This window comes from Bufo bufo, chromosome 4 (assembly GCF_905171765.1).
Source record: "Bufo bufo chromosome 4, aBufBuf1.1, whole genome shotgun sequence".
NCBI lineage: Eukaryota > Metazoa > Chordata > Amphibia > Anura > Bufonidae > Bufo > Bufo bufo.
In genome coordinates this window covers 270,251,840-270,276,692 of record NC_053392.1, presented here as the reverse complement: position 1 = coordinate 270,276,692, position 24,853 = coordinate 270,251,840, and the positions used below count along the sequence as shown (strand labels likewise).

General features: G+C 46.1%; 1 protein-coding gene across 15 annotated transcripts in view; it reads left to right on the top strand.

Annotated features, from left to right (window-relative positions):
* Positions 1 to 24,853, top strand: part of DST (dystonin) — a 572,762-nt gene that overhangs the window by 224,780 nt on the left and 323,129 nt on the right. For all 15 annotated transcript variants that reach the window (XM_040428594.1, XM_040428595.1, XM_040428593.1 and 12 more), the window contains one exon: positions 21,547 to 21,636. In XM_040428594.1, the coding sequence (XP_040284528.1) occupies positions 21,547 to 21,636 (90 nt within the window). The remainder of the gene's footprint in view (positions 1 to 21,546; positions 21,637 to 24,853) is intronic.

Sequence of the window (24,853 nt, the reverse complement as noted above, 5' to 3'; positions counted from 1 at the left end):
TGCAATGGTAAGGGTGAAATCTGCTGGCTTTTCTGCAGCAAAATGTTAAACCACGTGCAGCTGTATTTGTCCGGACGAAGAAAAACCCTTTAAAGGGAACCTGTCAGCGGCAGAAGCCATCCCAAACCGCCAGCAGTCCCTTCAAGTAGCCGGCAGTGAGTTTCTAATGATGATTTTCTTACTGCATTCTGATGAGGCAGAAGTATGAAAAACGTTCTTTTATCCTCCGTCCGCGCTATTTTCCAGTCAGGCTTCAAGTCAAGGTAACCACGCCCCCTTCCCTTCTCTGTGACTGACAGCCGGCTGTCGGGCATAAGCGCTGTCAGTCACAGAGAAGGGGCAGGGAAGGGGGCGTGGTTAGCCTGACTGGAAGATAGCGCGGACGGAGGATAAAAGAACGTTTTTCATACTTCTGCCTCATCAGAATGCAGTAAGAAAAATCATCAATAGAAACTCACTGCCGGCTACTTGAAGGGACTGCTGGTGGTTTGGGATGGCATTTGCCGCTGACAGGTTCCCTTTAAGACTTAGGCTACTTTCACACTCGCGTTTGGTGCAGATCGGTCACAGACGGATCCGTTCCGATAATACAACCATCTGCATCCGTTCAGAACGGATCCGTTTGTATTATCTTTAACATAGCTAAGACGGATCCATCTTGAACACCATTGAAAGTCAATGGGAGACGGATCTGTTTTCTATTGTGCCAGATTGTGTCATAGAAAACGGATCCATCCCCATTGACTTACATTGTGTGTCAGAACGGATCAGTTTGTCTCAGTTTTGTCAGACGGACACCAAAACACTGCAAGCAGCGTTTAGGTGTCCGCATCCAAAGCGGAATGGAGACAGAACGGAGCCAAACTGATGCATTCTGTGCGGATCCTTATCTATTCAGAATGCATTAGGGCAAAACTGATCCGTTTTGGGCCGCTTGTGAGAGCCCTGAACGGATCTCACAAACGGAAAGCCAAAACGCCAGTGTGAAAGTAGACTTAACTTTTAATATAATTAAATAAATAAAGCCAAAAAACACAGCCCCTATATTGTATATCAATTGATAACCAATACTTCAAGGACAAAAACCACTTTGCCACAATAGATAAATGTCGGTCACACAGGTACTGATAATAATTACGCCAAACTCTGAAGTGGCTAAGCCCTCCTTATCACCTATGCGGCCCTCTGTAGATCTTCCATAGCTTTATTAGTACCAACGTGTTTTCCCGTATAGATATCTGGTTCTTGAGGTGACCAAAGTATGAAACACAATAGTTACAAATAGAGATACGATGCTGGCGGGATGGTGAAGTGTCTGCGCACATAGGTAGATAGCGTGTGTCTTCCACCCTAGAACGCATAGGATATTCTGTCCCCTTCCATACAGTTCGTACCATATGCCTCTAATGAACTGTATGCGCTCAAAATAAGGATACATACAAATAAAGGTGCGCTATATTTAAAGGGGTTTGTGCAGCCTGTTTCTATTGATGATCATCAATATCTGATCACATGGCACCCCCGCCATTCAGCGCTGCTTCCTGTTCATTACACTGCCCTTCGTCAGCCCGTAGTGTAAGAGGAAGCAGTGCTTGCAGTGCTGGGTGTTGGACCCCCGCCGATCAGTTATTTATGACCCACCAATATAAGCTGGCTGCACAACCCCTTTAACACATATCTATTGCTTTTTAATGCAGGTTAGACATTTTTAGATACAACATATATCCAGATACTCCATATTTGTGGGATACCAGCTGGCTCTCCGCCGGACCTCATTATAGTCAATAGGGCCAGTGGGTGATCCTGTAACGTCCGGCCGTGCCGGATCCAGAGAGCTCCGCCTCAAGTGTGAAAGAAGCCTTAGGCTGGGCCTGTTTGTATAGCTGTTACTGGTGATTTCCCAAAAATGGGAGAAATCTTATACTCTTTTACTAAATACAGGCACCAATATACATTCATTCACACTACCGTCATATCACTCCCCTGCAGGATACCCGGAATACAGCAGAGAGATAAGAGTATATTAATTCTGACATATCAGTATATCTCAATCCCACAATAATAGCTTATACCGCATAGCTATAGTGAAGTGGTGGTGGGTTTGGTGAGGGACTGTCCTTGGCTGCAGAATGTATCCAGAATGGGTAGAAAAGACACTGGAGGCTGCTGGTTATTGAATGTGTGTGTGAATAGAGCATTAGTGTTGCTAGCAGTACAGCATTATATCCTAGAGACCTTTCTAGTGTAAGGTACTTTCACACTAGCGTTATTATTTTTCGGTATTGAAATGCGGTAAAGGGCCTCAATACCGGAAAAAACCGCTTCCGTTTTGTCCCAATGCATTCTGAATGGAAAGCAATCCTTTCAGTATACATCAGGATGTCTTCTATTCCGTCCCTTGTATGGTATTTGACCGGACAAAATACCACAGCTTGCTGGAACACTACCGCACTTGCCGGATCCGGCATTAATTTCCATTGAAATGTATTAATGCTGGATTCGGTACCAAGTGTTCCAGAAATTGCCACATCGCCGGAACCGGTTTGCCGGTCCAAGCATGCGCAGTTATTTCTAGTTTTGAAAAAATTAAATACCGGATCCGTTATTCCCAATGATACCGGAAAGACGGATCCGGTATTTCCGATGAATTAAAAGATATCCGTTTGCATACGGATCCTGCAGGCAGTTCCAGCAATGGAACTGCCTGCCGGATTCTAACAACGCTAGTGTGAAAGTAGCCTAAATGTAGCCATTATTCTAGAAATCTCCTCGACGCTGATGTCTATGCTGTACACCTTGTAAATAAATGTTACTACCGGTAATAAAGCCCAGAGACCACTGCCTAAATGCTATAGAGACTGCAAAGAAATAAGTAGCTTTTGTCTGCTTGTGTTTTGTAGTTACCATAGCAACATGCAGATCTGATGCCATCAAATGTGACTCAGGAAAGGAAAGATTCCTTCAAGTCTTTCCACACAGTCTGATTACAGCTCTAGGTGATGTCTACATCATACCTCCCAACTTTTTAAATGAACAAAGAGGGACACATTGTGTGGCACGCAAAGCACGCTGCGGCAATTTTTTTTAGCATAAGGCCATGCCTCTAACTCCGCCATAAACATAACTATGCACCTAATCCCAACCAGTGCTCCTAATGCCCCCACATAGAAATTATTCCCCCTTCATGCCACCGAACAGTATTTGTGCCCACATTGTGCCCCCTCACAGAATTATGCCCAGCTGTGCCCCCAGTAATATGCCCAGTTATGTGCCCCCTCACAGAATTATGCCCAGCTATTCCCACAGTAATATGCCCGGTTATGTGCCTCCATTAATATGCCCAGCTGTGCCCTCAGTAATATGCCCTGTTATGTGCTCCCACGCCTCCCAGTAATATGCCCAACTGTGTCCCCAGTAATATGCCCAGCTGTGTCCCCAGTAATATGCCCAGCTGTGCCCCCAGTAATATGTCCAGTTATGTACCCCCAGTAATATGCACTGTTATGTGCCTCCAGTAATATGCCTAGCTGTGCCCACGGTAATATGTCCATCTGTGCCCCCAGTAATATGCTCTGTTATGTGCCCCCAGTAATATGCCCAGCTGTGCCCCCAGTAATATGTCCAGTTATGTACCCCCAGTAATATGCCCTGTTATGTGCCTCCAGTAATATGCCTAGCTGTGCCCACGGTAATATGTCCATCTGTGCCCCCAGTAATATGCCCTGTTATGTGCCCCCAGTAATATGCCCAGCTATGTCCCCAGTAACATGCCCAGCTGTGCCCCCAGTAATATGTCCAGTTATGTACCCCCAGTAATATGCCCTGTTATGTGCCTCCAGTAATATGCCCAGCTGTGCCCCCAGTAATATACACTGTTATGTGCCCCCAGTAATATACACTGTTATGTGCCCCCAGTAATATACACTGTTATGTGCCCCCAGTGATATGCCCTGTTATGTGCCCCCAGTAATATGCCCTATGTGCCCCCAGTAATATGCCCAGCTGTGCCCCCCGTAATATACACTGTTATGTGCCCCCAGTAATATGCCCAGTTGTGTGCCCAGTAATATGCCCTGTTATGTGCCCCCAGTAATATGCCCTATGTGCCCCCAGTAATATGCCCAGCTGTGCCCCCAGTAATATGCCCTGTTATGTGCCCCCAGTAATATGCCCAGCTGTGCCCCCAGTAATATGCCCAGTTGTGTACCCTGTAATATGCCCTGTTATGTGCCCCCAGTCCCCCAGAAAGTAAAAAAATAAACACCACATGCTTACCTTGTTCCTAGCAGCAGCAGGACATTGGCTGCTTTGGTCTGTGGAGGAGGCGGAGCTGAGGCTGGCTGCCTTCCTGCACAGACAAGAGGTGTGGATAGATGGCAGGAGGGAGGAATGATAAAGCAGGGAGCCGATGCCGACTCTCTGCTTTATCATAATACACAGACAACTGTCTCTGCTTCCTGTGAAGGGCTAGGCCGCTCCTGTCAGGTCTGTAAAGGGCTAAGCCACTCCTGTCAGTTCTGTGAAGGGCTAGGCCGCTCCTCTCAGTGCTGTGAAGGGCTAGGCTGTTCCCCTCATTGCTGTGAAGGGCTAGGCTGCTCCTCTCAGTGCTCTGAAAGGCTAGTCCACTATCCTCAATGCTGTGAAGGGCAAGTCCACTCCTCTCAGTGCTGTAAAGGGTTGGGCCGCTCCCCTCAGTGCTGTGAAGGGCTAGTCCACTATCCTCAATGCTGTGAAGGGCAAGTCCACTCCTCTCAGTGCTGTAAAGGGTTGGGCCGCTCCTGTCAGTGCTGTGAAGGGCTAGGCCACTATCCTCAGTGCTGTGAAGGGCTATGCTACTCCCCTCAGTGCTGTGAATGGCTAGGCCACTCCTGTTAGTGCTGTGAAGGGCTAGGCCACTCCCCTCAATGCTGTGAAGGGCTAGGTTGCTCCTGTCAGTGCTGTAAAGGGCTAGGCCCTTCCCCTCAGTGCTGTGAAGGGCTAGGCCGCTCCTGTCAGGTCTGTAAAGGGCTAAGTCACTCCTGTCCGTTCTGTGAAGGGCTAGGTCACTCCCCTCAGCGCTGTGAAGGGCTAGGCCGCTCCTCTCAGTACTGTGAAGGGCTAGGACGCTCCTCTGAGTGCTGTAAATGGCTAGGCCGCTCCTCTCATTGCTGTGGAGGGCTAGGCCGTGCCTGTCAGAGCTGTGAAGGGCTAGGATGCTCCTATCAGAGCTGTGAAGGGCCAGGCCACTACCCTCAGTGCTGTGAAGGGCTAGGCCACTCCTGTCAGTGCTGTGAAGGGCTAGTCCACTATCCTCAGTGCTGTGAAGGCCTAGGCTGCTCCCCTCAGTGCTGTGAAAGGCTAGGCCGCTCCTGTCAGTGCTGTGAAGGGCTACTCCACTATCCTCCGTGCTGTGAAGGGCTAGGCTGCTCCCCTGAGTGCAGTGAAGGGCTAGGCTGCTCCTCTCAGTGCTGTGAAGGGCTACTCCACTCCTGTCAGTGCTGTGAAGAGCTAGGCCATTACCCTCAGTGCTGTGAAGGGCTAGGCCCCTCCTGTCAGTGCTGTGAAGAGCTAGTCCACTATTCTCAGTGCTGTGAAGGACAAGGCAACTCCCCTCAGTGCTGTGAAGGGCTAGGTCACTCCCCTCAGTGCTGTGAAGGCCTATTCTCAGTGCTGTGAAGGGCAAGGCCATTCTCCTCAGTGCTGTGAAGGGCTAGGCCATTCTCCTCAGTGCTGTGAAGGTCTAGGCTGCTCCTGTCAGTGCTGTGAAGGGCTAGGCTGCTCCTGTCAGTGCTGTTAAGGGCTAGGCTGCTCCTGTCAGTGCTGTTAAGGGCTTGGCCGCTCCTGTCAGTGTTGTGAAGGGCTAGGCCGCTCCTGTCAGTGCTGTGAAGGGCTAGGCCACTTCCCTCAGTGCTGTGAAAGGCTAGGATGCTCCTCTCAGTGCTGTTAAGGGCTAGGACGCTCCTCTCAGTGATGTTAAGGGCTAGGCCGCTCCTGTCAGTGCTGTGAAGGGCTTGGCCGCTCCTGTCAGTGCTGTGAAGGGCTAGTCCACTCCTGTCAGTGCTGTGAAGGGCTAGGCCATTCTCCTCAGTGCTGTGAAGGGCTAGGCCTCTCCTGTCAGTGCTGTGAAGGTCTAGACCTCTCCTGTCAGTGCTGTGAAGGGCTAGGCTGCTCCTGTCAGTGCTGTGAAGGGCTAGGACACTTCCCTCAGTGCTGTGAAGGGCTAGGCTGCTCCTGTCAGTGTTGTGAAGGGCTAGGCCGCTCCTGTCAGTGCTGTGAAAGGCTAGGATGCTCCTCTCAGTGCTGTTAAGGGCTAGGCTGCTCCTGTCAATGCTATGAAGGACTAGGCCACTGCTTTCAGTGCTCAGAACACCTCATTAAAATAAAGTGCAGATTTCTTGATTGCTGCAGCAGAGGCGCTGGTACGCTCAGCAGTATGTGCGCTTTACTAGGATTGGCTGTGCTGACAGATGGGCTTTAAAGAGCACAGTGAGATCTCCTGACATAATTTGTAGTAAATAAATGTATTCCTAGTAGAGAAACAATTTTGGAGCATTTTCTCAGAACCGCACCAGTCAGGGTTGTGTACTTAGACTGACGCTGGCCGGTCTATGTACTCCATTTCTATTAAGAATAACAGAGAAATCGAACAGTAGGGAGAGCTGAAATCACTTCAGTTATTATTTTATGGGGAACAGACCTGTCAGGTCGAGACCTTACACTGGTGATATACAGACAATTCCACTACCTAGTTACAGGTTGTTTCAGGAATTCTGCAATGCACTTGAATGGCTGTTGATTTTGGGTGGCTTAGGTCTGAAAATTCAAGTGCATCAGTACAATAGATATAGGGGGTCATTTCTTAAGGTCTGCGTTTTAGACGCCAGTCTTAATAATACCTATACCTGGCGCTGGATCCGCCGGAGTTATGAAGAGGCGCTGGTGTATTTCTGGTTAGTAAATTACCCCCATAGCATATGCATCCCATTCCTGTGACCTGCTTACAGCAAAGACTATGAGGCTGGGTTCACACTTGAGCGTTTTACAGCGCGTTCAAACGCGTTGTAAAACGCTCAACACATGAAAACCAATGCTTCCCTATGGCCCTGGTTCTCACTTGAGCGTTTTACAGCGCGTTTGAACGCGCTGAAAAACGCCCTACGCTCAAACAAGTTCTTGAGCTTCTTTGGGGCGTTTTGTCGTGCGTTTGCAGCCATAGGACACTGCTGTTAATCACACAAACGCGCGTAATACGCGTGTTGACTATGGACAAAAACGCGCGACACAAACGCGCGTTAAACGCGCATATCAAATACGCTCAGGTCTGAACCCAGCCTGAAGCCCAAAATGCAATAAAGAATCCTTTGTTTGCCAGTGAAATTTGGTGGATCTTTTCTCAGTAATATCACCTACTAGTGCCTCATACATGTACGTGTATGTGCCTCAAGCTGGAAAAAGCCTAAAAGTACCCAAAAAATATTCTTTTCTGATATTCTGTGGAAAACTGTTATTAATAAGCAGTCACAGGCAGTGGATGGCACTGAGCTTAACCACCTCCGGACCGCTGTACGCAGATTCGCGTTCCGGAGGTGGCAGCGCTGCGCACAATCACGCATATACGCGTCATCTCGCGAGACGCGAGATTTCGCTCCAAGCCGGCCCGCGCTTGCGCATCGCGGGCCGGCAAAATTCAAAGAAGAAGTTCGTCACCAGCCTGCCAGCAACGATCATTGGCTGGCAGGCTGGCGATTTTTAAAAAATCCAATCAAAAGTCATATAACAGATCATATTAGTAAATATGATCTGTTATATGGCTTCTCTGCTCCTCTGCTGGTCCTTTTCGTCGGTTGGATCCAGCAGAGAAGCAGACTGAACTGTAAGTACACCAAACACTTCACTGTAGCCCCTGATCACCCCCCTGCACCCCAATTAACCCTTTGATCACCCCTTTGATTGCCCCTGTCAATCACCAGTGAAAGAAAAAAAAGTGATCAGTGTAAACTGTCACTTTTTTTTTTTCACTAGTATTGGCTGTTAGGTTTTAAGGATAGTTTAGGCCCCTTGGTTAGGTAGTTAGCGTCAGTTAGCGCCCACCCCACCGCACCGCAGTCACTTTTATTCGCTGTTTAGCGTATCGCTAATCAGCATTTGTACTTTTATAGTATCTGTAAGTGATCAAAACTGATCACGGTCAGATCTATAATAGTATTAGTGTCACTTTAGTTCGCCCTCCACCCAAAACGCAGTGTTTGCCCGATCAGGCCTGATCGGTCGCCCACACGTGCGTTCACCCACGCCCGCCCCACCGCAGTGACAAAAAATATATATTTTTTGATCACTGCACATTCATTTTACACGCACTGCGGCGATAAAAAAATCAGTTTTGATATTTTTTATCAACCGCAGCGGCCTCCGGTACTTCGCTAGCCTCCCCTTTGTAAGACAGGCTTGCTTTTTTTCTTGGGTAGTCTCAGGGAATACCCCTAAATTTAGTAGTCCAAAATGTCAAACAGGGGGTATTCTTCTGAAGAGGCCTACAGGATTCTGACCCAGTCGGATGAGGAATGGGAACCCTCATCTGACGAATCTAGCGGGTCAGAATATGAACCTGTGGAAAGCAGTGGCTCTCTGACCCAAAGTTCGGACGAGGAGGTGGAGGTCCCTGGCAGCACCAGGCGTACCCGGCCCCGTGTCGCTAGACCACAGGTTATGCAGGATCCGCTTCAAGAGCAGCAGAGTGGGGCTGTCGCTGCCGGATCACGTGGTGAGGCATACACCAGCAGCGCAGCCCTCCCTGGACCTAGTACCAGCACTGCCGTACAACATGGTGACGTGGCGAGCACCAGAAGGGCAGTTGAAGCTGGTACGGTGGCACGTGCACTAGTTACCCCGTCGCAGCCACCGCACAGACAGGCCCGTAGAGCCCCTAGAATCCCTGAGGTGCTGGCAAACCCTGATTGGCAGTCACCAACTTCAGCCGCACCTGTAGTTCCCCCTTTCACCGCCCAGTCTGGAGTTCGGGTTGAGACGGCTCAAATCGGTTCGGCCCTGGGATTTTTTGAGCTGTTCTTGACTGCGGAGCTCTTGGACAGTCGTGGCAGAGACCAACCAGTATGCCACACAATTTTTATCCGCCAACCCGGGAAGCTTTTATGCCCAGCCTTTCCGGTGGAAACCAGTCCAAGTTTCCGAGCTTAAATTTTTTTTGGGCCTTCTCCTCAACATGGGCCTGACAAAAAAGCATGAATTGCGGTCATATTGGTCAACGCACCCGATTCATCACATGCCCATGTTCTCTGCTGCTATGTCCAGGGCACGATTTGAGGCCATCCTCCGTTTCCTGCATTTTAGCGACAACACCACCTCCCGTCCCAGAGGCCACCCTGCTTTTGACCGGCTCCACAAAATTCGGCCCCTCATAGACCATTTCAACCAGAAATTTGCAGATTTGTATACCCCCGAGCAAAACATCTGCGTAGACGAGTCCCTAATACATTTTACCGGGCGCCTTGGCTTCAAACAGTACATCCCAAGCAAGCGTGCCCGGTATGGGGTCAAATTGTATAAGCTCTGTGAAAGGGCCACAGGCTATACCCACAAATTTCGGATCTATGAGGGAAAAGATCAGACCCTGGAGCCGGTCGGTTGCCCTGACTACCTGGGGAGCAGTGGGAAGACAGTCTGGGACTTGGTGTCACCCTTATTCGGCAAGGGGTACCAACTTTATGTGGACAATTTTTACACAAGTGTGGCCCTCTTTAGGCATTTGTTTCTAGAACGGATTTGCGCCTGTGGCACCGCGCGAACTAGTCGCGTGGGCTTCCCCCAACGGCTTGTAACCACCCGTCTTGCAAGGGGGGAGAGGGCTGCCTTGTGTAACAAAGAACTGCTCGCGGTGAAATGGAGAGACAAGCGTGACGTTTACATGCTCTCCTCCATTCACGCAGACACGACAATCCAAATTGAGCGAGCAACCCGTGTCATTGAAAAGCCCCTCTGTGTCCACGACTATAATGCGCTCATGGGAGGGGTGGACTTCAATGACCAGATGTTGTCTCCGTATTTAGTTTCCCGCAGAACCAGACGCTGGTATAAGAAGGTGTCTGTATATTTAATTCAATTGGCGCTGTACAATAGTTTTGTTCTCTACAGTAAGGCTGGGAGAACACGATCTTTCCTCAAATTCCAGGAAGAGATCATCGAGAACCTCCTTTACCCAGGAGGTTCCGTGGCCCCATCCACCAGTGTAGTTAGCCGTCTACACGAGCGACATTTCCCCAGTGTCGTTCCTGGTACCTCAACCCAACCGTCACCCCGAAAAAGATGTCGTGTCTGTAGCAGGAGTGGAATAAGGCGTGACACCCGCTATTTCTGTCCTGACCACCCTGCCCTATGCTTTGGTGAGTGTTTCCGGAAGTACCACACACAGGTACACCTAGCATAGGGATTGCATCTCACAGGACAGGCACACAGGGCTATTAGGGCCCTTTTACTCTCAGCTGCTGCAAACCTCTCCTTTCACCTGGGATAAAGTGCATAACGTACTTCGCCACATCTTTGGGCGATTTGCGCTTTGCACATTGTCCCATGGGGAAGGAGAGGTTTGTTCTATAAAGGTAAAAAAAACTAAACAAAAAAAAAATTACCGGTAAGTAAAAAAGTTTAAAAAGTTAAAAAAAGTTAATATGTTCTGTTCTAAAGTTAATAAAGTTATTGCTTTGCGGCCTGGTTTTTTCTTTTTTGTTTTTTTTACCTTCCAGGTGGACCAACCGATCGACCAGCTGCAGCACTGATGTGCATTCGGACAGAAGCATTGCGCTGCTGTCAGATTACACGCAAGTCGGTGTATGCGGCGCTGCAAGACGAGATTTCTCCTCTGCAGTAAAAGATATGTTTGCCGAGGCATATGAGCTGAGGAGGTGGCGGTGTTCATATACTTTGGCAAACACTTTGTATATATATAAAAAAAAAAATCCCGGCAATGATTTATTCATCCACATCGATTGATGTGAATGGAGAAATCTGGTTTGCCAGGGCATACGAGCTGAAGTGGGTATGGATGTTGGGCGGAGCTCCTATGTCCTGGCAGACGCCTTTCCCCTCCTTTTTCTTTTTTTGGCAGAGATTTTTTCATCCACATTGATCGATGCGAATGAAGAAATCTGTGCCGTTCATTTTTTTCTTTCAGCCCAGAGGCTGAACGGAAAAAAAAAATCTCATTACCCGTATGCTCAATATAAGGAGAATAGCAGAAACTCCTAATGCTGGGCATACATGTAATGATTGCGGAGACCCTCAAATGCCAGGGCAGTACAAACACCCCACAAATAACACCATTTTGGAAAGAAGACACCCCAAGGTATTCGCTGAGGGGCATATTGAGTCCATGAAAGATTGAAATTTTTGTCCCAAGTTAGCGGAAAGGGAGACTTTGTGAGAACAAAATCAAAAAAATCAATTCCCGCTAACTTGTGCCCAAATTTTTTTTTTTCAATGAACTCGCCATGCCCCTCATTGAATACCTTGGGGTGTCTTCTTTCCAAAATGGGGTCACATGTGGGGTATTTATACTGCCCTGGCATTTTAGGGGCCCCAAAGCGTGAGAAGAAGTCTGGTATCCAAATGTCTAAAAATGCCCTCCTAAAAGGAATTTGGGCCCCTTTGCCCACCTAGGCTGCAAAAAAGTGTCACACATCTGGTATCTCTGTATTCAGGAGAAGTTGAGGAATGTGTTTTGGGGTGTCTTTTTACATATACCCATGCTGGGTGAGATAAATATCTTGGTCAAATGCCAACTTTGTATAAAAAAATGGGAAAAGTTGTCTTTTGCCAAGATATTTCTCTCACCCAGCATGGGTATATGTAAAATGACACCACAAAACACATTCCCCACCTTCTCCTGAGTACGGAGATACCAGATGTGTGACACTTTTTTGCAGCCTAGGTGGGCAAAGGGGCCCACATTCCAAAGAGCACCTTTCGGATTTCACAGGTCATTTACCTACTTACCACACATTAGGGCCCCTGGAAAATGCCAGGGCAGTATAACTACCCCACAAGTGACCCCATTTTGGAAAGAAGACACCCCAAGGTATTCCGTGAGGGGCATGGCAAGTTCCTGGAATTTTTTATTTTTTGTCACAAGTTAGTGGAAAATGATGATTTTTTTTTATTTATTTTTTTCCATACAATTCTCATATTCCACTAACTTGTGACAAAAAATAAAAACTTCCATGAACTCACTATGCCCATCAGCGAATACCTTGGGGTCTCTTCTTTCCAAAATGGGGTCACTTGTTGGGTTGTTATACTGCCCTGGCATTCTAGGGGCCCAAATGTGTGGTAAGGAGTTTGAAATCAAATTCAGTAAAAAATGACCTGTGAAATCCGAAAGGTGCTCTTTGGAATATGGGCCCCTTTGCCCACCTAGGCTGCAAAAAAGTGTCACACATCTGGTATCTCCGTACTCAGGAGAAGGTGGGGAATGTGTTTTGGGGTGTCATTTTACATATACCCATGCTGGGTGAGAGAAATATCTTGGCAAAAGACAACTTTGCCCATTTTTTTATACAAAGTTGGCATTTGACCAAGATATTTATCTCACCCAGCATGGGTATATGTAAAAAGACACCCCAAAACACATTCCTCAACTTCTCCTGAGTACGGAGATACCAGATGTGTGACACTTTTTTGCAGCCTAGGTGGGCAAAGGGGCCCACATTCCAAAGAGCACCTTTCGGATTTCACAGGTCATTTTTTACTGAATTTGATTTCAAACTCCTTACCACACATTTGGGCCCCTAGAATGCCAGGGCAGTATAACTACCCCACAAGTGACCCCATTTTGGAAAGAAGAGACCCCAAGGTATTCGCTGATGGGCATAGTGAGTTCATGGAAGTTTTTATTTTTTGTCACAAGTTAGTGGAATATGAGACTTTGTATGAAAAAAAAAAAAAAAAAAAAATCATCATTTTCCACTAACTTGTGACAAAAAATAAAAAATTCTAGGAACTCGCCATGCCCCTCACGGAATACCTTGGGGTGTCTTCTTTCCAAAATGGGGTCACTTGTGGGGTAGTTATACTGCCCTGGCATTCTAGGGGCCCAAATGTGTGGTAAGGAGTTTGAAATCAAATTCTGTAAAAAATGACCTGTGAAATCTGAAAGGTGCTCTTTGGAATATGGGCCCCTTTGCCCACCTAGGCTGCAAAAAAGTGTCACACATCTGGTATCTCCGTACTCAGGAGAAGGTGGGGAATGTGTTTTGGGGTGTCATTTTACATATACCCATGCTGGGTGAGAGAAATATCTTGGCAAAAGACAACTTTTCCCATTTTTTTATACAAAGTTGGAATTTGACAAAGATATTTATCTCACCCAGCATGGGTATATGTAAAAAGACACCCCAAAACACATTCCTCAACTTCTCCTGAGTACGGAAATACCAGATGTGTGACACTTTTTTGCAGCCTAGGTGGGCAAAGGGGCCCACATTCCAAAGAGCACCTTTCGGATTTCACAGGTCATTTTTTACTGAATTTGTTTTCAAACTCCTTACCACACATTTGGGCCCCTAGAATGCCAGGGCAGTATAACTACCCCACAAGTGACCCCATTTTGGAAAGAAGAGACCCCAAGGTATTCGCTGATGGGCATAGTGAGTTCATGGAAGTTTTTATTTTTTGTCACAAGTTAGTGGAATATGAGACTTTGTATGAAAAAAAAAAAAAAAAAAAATCATCATTTTCCACTAACTTGTGACAAAAAATAAAAAATTCTAGGAACTCGCCATGCCCCTCACGGAATACCTTGGGGTGTCTTCTTTCCAAAATGGGGTCACTTGTGGGGTAGTTATACTGCCCTGGCATTCTAGGGGCCCAAATGTGTGGTAAGGAGTTTGAAATCAAATTCTGTAAAAAATGACCTGTGAAATCCGAAAGGTGCTCTATGGAATATGGGCCCCTTTGCCCACCTAGGCTGCAAAAAAGTGTCACACATCTGGTATCTCTGTATTCAGGAGAAGTTGAGGAATGTGTTTTGGGGTGTCTTTTTACATATACCCATGCTGGGTGAGATAAATATCTTGGTCAAATGCCAACTTTGTATAAAAAAATGGGAAAAGTTGTCTTTTGCCAAGATATTTCTCTCACCCAGCATGGGTATATATAAAATGACACCCCAAAACACATTCCCCACCTTCTCCTGAGTACGGAGATACCAGATGTGTGGCACTTTTTTGCAGCCTAGGTGGGCAAAGGGGCCCATATTCCAAAGAGCACCTTTCGGATTTCACAGGTCATTTTTTACAGAATTTGATTTCAAACTCCTTACCACACATTTGGGCCCCTAGAATGCCAGGGCAGTATAACTACCCCACAAGTGACCCCATTTTGGAAAGAAGAGACCCCAAGGTATTCGCTGATGGGCATAGTGAGTTCATAGAACTTTTTATTTTTTGTCACAAGTTAGTGGAATATGAGACTTTGTAAGAAAAAAAAAAAAAAATCATCATTTTCCGCTAACTTGTGACAAAAAATAAAAAGTTCTATGAACTCACTATGCCCATCAGCGAATACCTTAGGGTGTGTACTTTCCGAAATGGGGTCATTTGTGGGGTGTTTGTACTGTCTGGCCATTGTAGAACCTCAGGAAACATGACAGGTGCTCAGAAAGTCAGAGCTGCTTCAAAAAGCGGAAATTCACATTTTTGTACCATAGTTTGTAAACGCTATAACTTTTACCCAAACCATTTTTTTTTTACCCAAACATTTTTTTTTTATCAAAGACATGTAGAACAATAAATTTAGAGCAAAATTTATATATGGATCTCGTTTTTTTTTGCAAAATTTTACAACTGAAAGTGAAAAATGTCATTTTTTTGCCAAAAAATCGTTAAATTTCGATTAATAACAAAAAAAGTAAAAATGTCAGCAGCAAAGAAATACCACCAAATGAAAGCTCTATTAGTGAGAAGAAAAGGAGGTAAAATTCATTTGGGTGGTAAGTTACATGACCGAGCAATAAACAGTGAAAGTAGTGTAGGTCAGAAGTGTAAAAAGTGGCCTGGTCTTTCAGGGTGTTTAAGCACTGGGGGCTGAGGTGGTTAAAGGAAATTTTCAAGTATTTTTTATTGATGACCTCATTAGTATCTGATCAGTGTGCTCTGACACCTGGGACCCCCTTCGATCAGCTGTTTGAGAAGGTAGCAGTGCTCACAGTAGCGCCACGTCCTTCTCTCTGCTCACTATGCACAGCTCCATACATTTGATAGTGGCTGTGCTTGGTATTGCAGCTCAGCCCCATTCACTTCAATAGGGCTCAGCTGCACGTAGGGCACGTGACCGAGGAACGCAACAACACATTGCCTAGGCTAAGCTGTGAGAAGGCTGCAGCACTACTGCGAGCACCGCTGCTTCTCAAACAGCTGATCGGTGGGGTCCCGGCTAGTAAAGCAGGATTTCCATAACACTTAGGGGCACATTTATTAAGACCGGTGTCTAAAACCCCTCTAATTCCTTGTGGTGGATCCGCTGGAGTTATGAAGAGGCGCCAACCTCTACATAACTTCGCCGGATCCTCCGCCACTTCTAACTGTAAGACCCCTTTCATACGGGCGAGATTTCCGCGCGGGTGAAATGCGTGAGGTGAACGCATTGCACCCGCACTGAACCCGGCCCATTCATTTTTATGGGGCTGTGCACATGAGCGGTGATTTTCACGCACCCCTTGTGCGCTGCGGGAAAATCGCAGCATGCTCCTCTTTGTGCGTTTTCCACGCAACGCAGGTCCCATAGAAGTGAATGGGGCTGCGTGAAAATCGCAAGCATGTGCGGATGCGGTGCGATTTTCACGCATGGTTTCTAGGAGACAATTGGGATGGGGACCCGATCTTTATTATTTTCCCTTATAACATGGTTAAATGGGAAAATAATAGCATTCTTAATACAGAATGCATAGTACAATAGGGCTGGAAGGGTTAAAAAAAAATTAAAATAATTAAACTCACCTTAATCCACTTGCTCGCGCAGCCCGGCTTCTCTTCTGTCTTCATCTTTGCTGTGCACAGGAAAAGGACCTGTGGTGATGTCACTGCGGTCATCACATGGTCTGTCACATGATCCATCACCATGGTGGTGGGTTATGTGATGAGCGCAGTGACATAATCAAAGGTCCTATTCCTCAAAGAAGACAGCAGAGAAGCCGGGCTGCGCGAGCAAGTGGATTAAGGTGAATTACATTTAAAAAAATAATAATTTAACCCCTCCAGCCCTATTGTACTATGCATTATGTATTAAGAATGCTAATATTTTCCCTTATAACCATGTTATAAGGGAAAATAATACAATCTACACAACACCTAACCCAAACCCGAACTTCTGTGAAGAGGTCCGGGTTGGGGTCTGGGTACCAAACATGCCGATTTTTCTCACGCGCGTGCAAAACGCATTACAATGTTTTGCACTCGAGCAGGAAAAATCGCGCATTTTAACACAACGCACCCTCATCTTATCCGGGCCAAAAACATGACGCCCGTGTGAAAGAGGCCTAAGACAGCTTCCTGCCGGCCCTTCCCTGCCCACACCACACACCCGATTTTAGACCAGGCATCAGCGGGGAGAAGTCACCCATGCCAGAAATACACCTAACTTAGGCCGGGTTCACACGAACGTGTGTGACCCGTGCCTGTGCAGCGGCCCGCAAATAGCGGGCCGTAATGCACGATCGCCAGCCGTAGGTCAGCCGCATCGGATCGCGGACCCATTCACTTTAATGGGTCCGCGATCCGCCCGTTCCGCTAAAAGATAGGACTTGTTCTATCTTTTAGCGGAACAGAAGTACGGGACGTATTTCCATGGAGGCACTCCGTAGTGCTTCCGAGGGGTCCCGTCCCGTGCGGCCGTTCCGCGATTCCGGATTAGCGGACCCATTGAAGTGAATGGGTCCGCATCCGTGATGCGGAATTCACACGGAACTGTGGCCGTGTATTGCGGCCCGCGATTGTGTGAACTTAGCCTTAGGGGTATTTCTGTTTGATAAATGATCCCGTTAGTATAGACCAAATAGCTGCACTGTGTCAGATTCCACCAGGCTCTTGGGAAGAAATGCCTTTGGTTGTCAGTAATGTGTCGGATGATAGAAAAAACTCCAGTGAGATTTGCTTTGGTGCTGTTGTTGTTTATTGAAATGCGGCAAAGTAACACTTTGTGTGACATTTCGGCACAATAGCCTTTTTCAAACACAAGCCGCTCTGGAGGAAGGAGCCAAAAGGTGCTGCGCTGTGTGAAGGTACTGCATACAACTGTATGTGGTCGGTATAGGCGCCTATACCGACCACATACAGTTGTATGCAGTACCTTCACACAGCGCAGCACCTTTTGGCTCCTTCCTCCAGAGCGGCTTGTGTTTGAAAAAGGCTATTGTGCCGAAATGTCACACAAAGTGTTACTTTGCCGCATTTCAATAAACAACAACAGCACCAAAGCAAATCTCACTGGAGTTTTTTCTATCATATATACGGGGTGGGATCCCGACTTCATGCTTCACCACCGAGTGTGCCACATCGGTCTACTATACTAGTAATGTGTCGGATGCAGTTTTGATTGCATTGATTATATTCGTTATAATGAGAAGTATTACTTTTTTGTTCCAAAGCAGGTTTAGGCTACTTTCACACTAGTGTTTATATTTTCCGGTATTGAGATCCGTCATAGGGTCTTAATACCGTAAAAAAAACGCTTCCACTTTGTCCCCATTTATTGTCATTGGGGACAAAACGTAACTGAACAGAATGGAATGCTCCAAAATGCGTTTGGTTGCATTCCCAGATCGGAGAGCAAACCTCAGCAAAACGGATCCATCCTGGCACACAATCTAAGTCAATGGTGACGGATCAGTTTTCTCTGACACAATAGAGTTCATGACGGATCCATCCCCCATTGACTTTCAGTGGAGTTCATGACGGATCCGTCTTGGCTATGTTACAGGATAACTCATATTTTTATTTATTTGCTAGTTTATTAGAGCTAGCATGTATACCTGAGTTAGTCTCTCAATGATTGCCAAAAGATCTGTAATTCCCTTATAATAACAGCTTTCATTAATATCCTCTGCCCCTTTCCACTGCTCCCTTAAAAGACCGTTGCTGTGTCTCATCTGTCTCTGGCTAGGAATAACTAAGGGGAAAACTCAAGGAAAACAGTGGTATGTGAAGAAACTAAAGATTGCTTTATGCATAATGCTGCTGCAGCAGTAACATATGCTAAAATAGATTTTTTATTGAAAGACAGTTATCCTTTAGGGTACCTTCACACTAGCGTTATTCTTTTCTGGCATAGAGTTCCGTCACAGGGGCTCTATACCGGAAAAGAACTGATCAGGCATATCCCCATGCATTCTGAAAGGAGAGTAATCCGTTCAGGATGCATCAGGATGTCTTCAGTTCAGTCGTTTTGACTGATCAGGCAAAAGATAAAACCGTAGCATGCTATGGTTTTATCTCTGGCGAAAAAAACTGAAGACTTGCCTGAATGCCGGATCCAACATTTTTCCCCATAGGAATGTATTAGTGCCGGATCCGGCATTCAAAATACATGCATGCGCAGACCAGTAAAAATGTGAAAAAAGATACAAGACGGATCCGTCTGTCCGCATGACATCTGGATCCGTCTCACAAATGCTTTCAGTCACATCCAGATCGGCGGATCCGGCGGGCATTTCCAACGACGGAACTGCTTGCCGGATTACACTGCCGCAAGTGTAAAAATAGCCTTAAAGATAATACCTCTAGACCCGTTCATAACGGATGAAGACGGTTGTATTATCAGTAACAGAAGTGTTTTTGCTGTACCCTGCCAGATCCAGCAAAAACACTGGTGTGAAAGTAGCCACTTGCGTTGTTTGATTCCGGCAGGCATCAGTTCCTGTTCAGTCAGAAAAATGCATTGCAAGAACAGATCCATTTTTCCGGTGTCATCCGGCAAAACGGATCCGGTATATATATTTTTTCACATTTTTAAAGGTCTGCGCAGACCGGAAGGACGGATCCGGCATTGCGGTATTTCGAATGCCGGATCCAGCTCTAATTCATTCCTATGGAAAAAAAATGTCGGATCCGGCGTTCAGGAAAGTGTTCCGTTTTTTGGGCCGGAGATAAAACCGCAGCATGCTGTGGTATTATCTCCTTCCTGAAAAGTAAAAAAGACTGAACTGAAGACATCCTGATGCTCTCCATTCAGAATGCATGGGGATAAAACTGATCAGTGCTTTTCCGGTATTGAGCCCCTAGGACGGAGCTCAGTGCCGGAAAAGAAAAACGCTAGAGTGAAAGCACCCTTAGAAAGTTGTAGATGACAGTGTCTATATTTACTAGAACCGTTTTAATGCATGCTTTGTGTCTTATATTTTGCAGTATCCCCGACGGAAACCTCAGATGTATACCCCTAACAAATGCAATTGTGTAGGCAAACAGTGACATCATACATAGACTATTTTAAAAATGTAAAAAAATAAAAAAAAATTTTTTGACAAAGTCCAGAGCTTTCCTGGCACATGTGACAACTGGACAGTCCTAAACCAGTGTCCTATCTTCTGTTCTGTGCTGTGGTCACATGACCATGTCCATATGGCTCTTTATTATTTCCTGTGATGTTATGTCCATGGGTGTGTCAAAGCAGCATCAGAGGCAGTGATAGGGGAGTGTCTATGTAGCTACCTGGGTGGGAGTTGCTATAAACTAGCTAGGTGTTGTTAGGGGCAGTGATAGGGGAGTGTCTATGTAATTAGCTGGGTGGGAGGAGCTATAAACTAGTTGGGTGTTGTTAGGGGCAGTGATAGGGGAGTGTCTATGTAACTAGCTGGGTGGGAGGAGCTATTAACTAGCTCTTTGTGTAATAACTGATTAGAAAGAATACCCAATAGTTCATCTTATAATCCCACTGTTTTCATGGTAAGAAATCCACTTTAAAGGGGTTTTCCAGGATTTTGTAACGGATAACCTATCCTCTGGATTGGACATCATTATCTGATCGTGGGGTACAACACCCGGGACCCCACGGTCAGCTGTTTTAGAAGGCACTAGTGCTCATAGTAGCTGCAGACTTCTCTCTGATTACCAATCATGGCATTGTTCATTGTATAGCGGCTGTGCTTGGTATCACCGCTCAGGCCACATCAGTGGGGATGTGACTGATGAACGTGGCAAAGCTGGGAGAAGGGCACAGTGCTACTGCGAGCGACGGTGCCTTCTCAGACAGCTGATTGGCAGGGGTCCCAGCGTTCTGACAGATTCCTATACCTGGCAGAATGCTATACACAGAAGTGACTCGGCCGCATCGGAATCAACTGGAGGAGGGTGTGTGTGGATCCACTGGATTCGTAACAATAATTGCACCACTGCAGGAGAAGCACCTACTTCATTTGCATGTGTGAAACCGTACACTGCGCATGCGCACTCAGGGGTAGGTAGATTTTTCAGTGCAAAATGTTCCATCAGATCTCCCTACACCTGAGTGCGCACGCGCGGACACATCATCTGGAGCAGTTCAGCCTCACCACATAGCAGAGCTGAGTGCAGGATATTGGGGACACCACATAGCAGAGCTGAGTGTGGTCCCTGATTGCACACGCGCAGTGTACGGTTTCGTGCATTCAAATGAAGTAGATGCTTCTCCCGCGGCGGTGCAATTATTTTTACGAATCCAGTGGATCTGCGCTTGCGCAGATCCACACACACCCTCCTCCAGCTGATTCCAGTGCAGCCACGTCACTTTTGGGTATAGCATTCTGCCAAGGTATAGGAATCTGGCAGAACACCGGGTGTCAGACCTCCACCTATCACATACTGATGACCCATCCAGAGGATAAGTCATCATTTAAAAAATCCCAGAATACCCTTATAAGAGTAATTTTTTCCTCTCTGTAAGATTTTGATAATCTTTAAAGAATGTTTGAGGAGCTGATGTCAAATCTGTTGTAATAATAACAATTGCCACAGACTCACAGTTCATTAAAATGTCATTTTTGTTGCTTTTGGTCATAAATCTATTTTATGTTCAAGTCCAACAAAAATCCTGGATTGCTATAACAAAAGATCTATTTTTTTAAAACAATAATGGACATTTTTGTAAGTATGGACTAAATTGTAATTTTTTTGTATTGACCATATCTACTCACAATGGGAAATTATACTGCCTCATAATCTACAACAACTAGCTCCATTATGCTGCGGATGTGAAACTATGCAAAGGGGTCCCCATTGCTTTCTCAGCATGTGAATAGGGGTTTGTAAACCACCATTCACATGTATACTGCTGTACAATAAAGAGTCTACAGTTCACAGAAAAACTAGAAAATGGTCATAAGGAGGGATGTGTGGCTTAGTTTGAATTGGGTGCTTCTATTCCTTAGGTTCGAGTCTGTGGGTGAATGACTGAAACTGTTAAACCCTTCCTCTGTATAATGTTGTCAGATGTTATTTTTGTTACTGATGTAGAAACCAAAGTGTCTACTGTTTAAATAAAGCTAATAAAGTGACATTTTGTGTAGTTACATATTCAATTTTCCTACCCCAGGTACGGAAGCATGTAGGAGATCTGTATGAAGACCTGCGAGATGGACATAACCTGATCTCGTTAGTAGAAGTACTCTCTGGAGATACCCTGGTAAGTCCTTTCTGTTACTTGTTTTACAGCGCAAAAGTGCAAGGCTTTCAGTTTTAGTTGAGAAAGCCTGCAGTATGGTTGTGCTCCACAATATGCTCTCATGGAAGTCTTTGTCCTTTGTAATGCGTCTCATATTTTGTTAAACATTTCATGAGCTGTCCTCAAGACGCACACACATGTATGTACATTTATAAAAGGAATCTCAGCTAGGCTACATTCACACAACGTTTTATGGTGCCCAGAAGAGTTGCCCTAGTTATATAACAACCCTGGCGACCCCTGTAAATGGCCTAAAATAAGAGATGTATACTCACCGGTTTTCTTCAGTTTTGTTGAGTGCTGCCCTCTGGTCCTCCCACTGCTGATGTCACCTTCTTGGTTGCAGCGGTGACATTCCCTGCACAGTGCATCAGACGTCTCTGCTGAGGCCAGTGATTGTCTGCAGCAGTGACCAGTGTGCAGAGAACAGCACCACTGCAACCAAAAACGACAAAGAACAGCTGTGACGATGGAGTCTTTTGTTATTTTAGGCAGTTTACAAGGGTTTCCAGAGTTTTTATATATCTTGGACAACCCCTTTAACTATAAAGCCCAAGGCCCTGTCATGCAGAATGAGTAACTGCCCCCTTAAATAGGGTCGTTTTTTGTGTCATAGGACACCTCTGCACCCTGTACCTGTAGCTCTCCACCCCACTGAACATATAGACTGTACAACTGTATGCTTACACAGTTATATACCTGCTATTGACTGGCGTACATTGTGGTATCCCTCTATACGTGAAGAGTACAGTTGTACTGCAAAGTCAGCTATGCTTTTCAATACAGTTAGGGCTGCAGAGTATCCTCATTAGGCCCCTTTCACACGTCTGTGTCAGTGATGACGTCTGCGACAAGATGTCTGTGAAGGGTTTGTGTTTCTTCCATGTGTCCATTTTTGCCCTCCGCAAGTCATCTGTATTCCACATGCTCTCCTATCTTCAGTGAAAACCACTGACAGAACACACATGCCTTCTGTGTTCTGTCAGTGGTTTTCATGGACCTATGGCCTCATGCACACGGCCGTTGTTTTGGTCCGCATCTGAGCCGCAGTTTTGGCGGCTCGGATGCGGACCCATCCACTTCAATGGGGCCGCAAAAGATGCGGACAGCACCTTTCCGTGGCCCCGCTAAAAATATATAACATGTCCTATTCTTGTCCGCGCTTTGCAGACAAGAATAGGCAGTTATATTAAAGGCTGTCCGTGCCGTTCCGTAAATTTCGGAACGCACACGGACGCCATCCGTGTTTTGCGGATCCGCGGTTTGCGGACCGCAAAAAACGGAACGGTCGTGTGCATGTAACCTATAGGGGGGGAATTTATCATAGACCAGAGGTTCACGCTGGTCTATCATATCCCCTGCTCTGCTAGAGGATGTGCCTCTTTAATGACGAGGGGCATGCTTCATCATAAATTAGGCGCATCCTCTGGCAGTCCATGGTCCTAAACTGAAATCTAGAGTATCTTCGAGCTGCCAGAGATTTCAGTTTTGTTAAATGCCAGAAAGTAAAAAAGAGATTAAATATGCCAGACCTGCTGGTCACGCTCCCTTGCCACACTCCCTTCTTGGAAAGTGTCGACAGCGGTGTAGAAACGCCACTTGCACCTAAATGTAGGCGCAATATAATTTAAAAAGTCACGGACATTGGGTTTGCAACTTTATTACGGCAGAAAACGGGTGTGGGGAGATTTACCAAAATTGGCACATCCTCCGTCAGTCTGTGTGCCTAGACCGACGGCAGCTCATAGCTGCCAAAGATTTCTGGATTCATTTAGACCAAAAAATTGGCATAAATTCAAATAAATGTTATGGGCCAGATGGTCCCACCCCTCTCTGCCCTCGCCATGCCCCTTTTCAGAAAATGGCGAGGGTGGCGTAGAAATGCCACTTGTGACAAAATATTGTTGCAGTGACGTTTATAAAGTCACAAACTCAGTTCATGCCTTTTTTATGGCAAAAAATGGGTGCAGGGATATAATAAATCTCCCCATAGACTTCCATGGGTATGTATGGTCCACACCATGGTACAAAGTAGCGCACGTCTCTATTGTCTTTCTATTGACCCATGATCAGTGAACAATAATCAGTGTGAATAAACAAATTAAGGCTACATGCACACTAACGTTGTTTGTTTCCGTGTCCGTTCCGTTTTTTTTTGTGGATAGGATGCTGACCCATTCATTTCAATGGGTCCGCAAATTGTCCGCATCCATATGTCCGTTCCGTAGCCACGCAAAAAAAATAGAACATGTCCTATTCTTGTCCGTTTTAGGCATTGTTACAATGGATCCGCAAAAAAAAAAAAAAAACGGATGGCATACGGATGTCATCTATTTTTTTTTGCGAATCCGTAATTTGCGGACCGCAAAACACATACGTTCGTGTGCATGTAGCCTAAAATGAATGGAGGCGTGTGCTTTCTATGTTCCGTGAATCATTGACATGTGAAAGCACTTTCATTTTAACTTTGCAGTTCACCATGTGGTTATTAAAAATGAAAGTGTTATTACCTGCAGTTATTTGAAAGTCACGCCAATCTCCATATTGCCCCAGTTTTCGGCTGCATCCCAGGCTCTCCTTGGCCGCAGTGCGTCCGGAATGTGTGAACGTAGCCACATAGTATTTCCAATTCACTTTCATCAGCCTGTAAACCCTACTGCACATAAGACCCAGAGCCTCATAGCGAGGATTTCCTGACGTGTACCTCAGGCAGAAGACCATAGACATGGAGTGGCATATGTCACCTATTGATTCCATGCAGAATACTTTTTTCTGTCGGCCTCTGTATCGGACAGTGCTGTATTCTGCTGAATCATGCCACCCGGTTGGAGGTCTGAAAGACACTCTTTGGCCACGGCTGGGTGAGCGGGGCCCTATGGATATGTTTGCCGTATATCCTGGAAGATTCTCCTGGCATGTACGTCAAATGTAAGGCTCTAAGGCGGTGTCACCTGAGCCTACGTAACGTGAGATGTTGCCTAAAATTCTTTTTTATTCAAACACAGCAGTGAATATAATGGGAATTAGAAGTACCGGTCTTTCTGTTATACTTTTTCCCTTTTTGGGTTTATTACTAGGGTTGGCTCAAAAAACTACATGTGTTGTCATTGGGGTACATTCACATACAATGGTAATGGCCGGGCAGAAAATTGTGTTATTTCTACACTGTTTAAGGGTA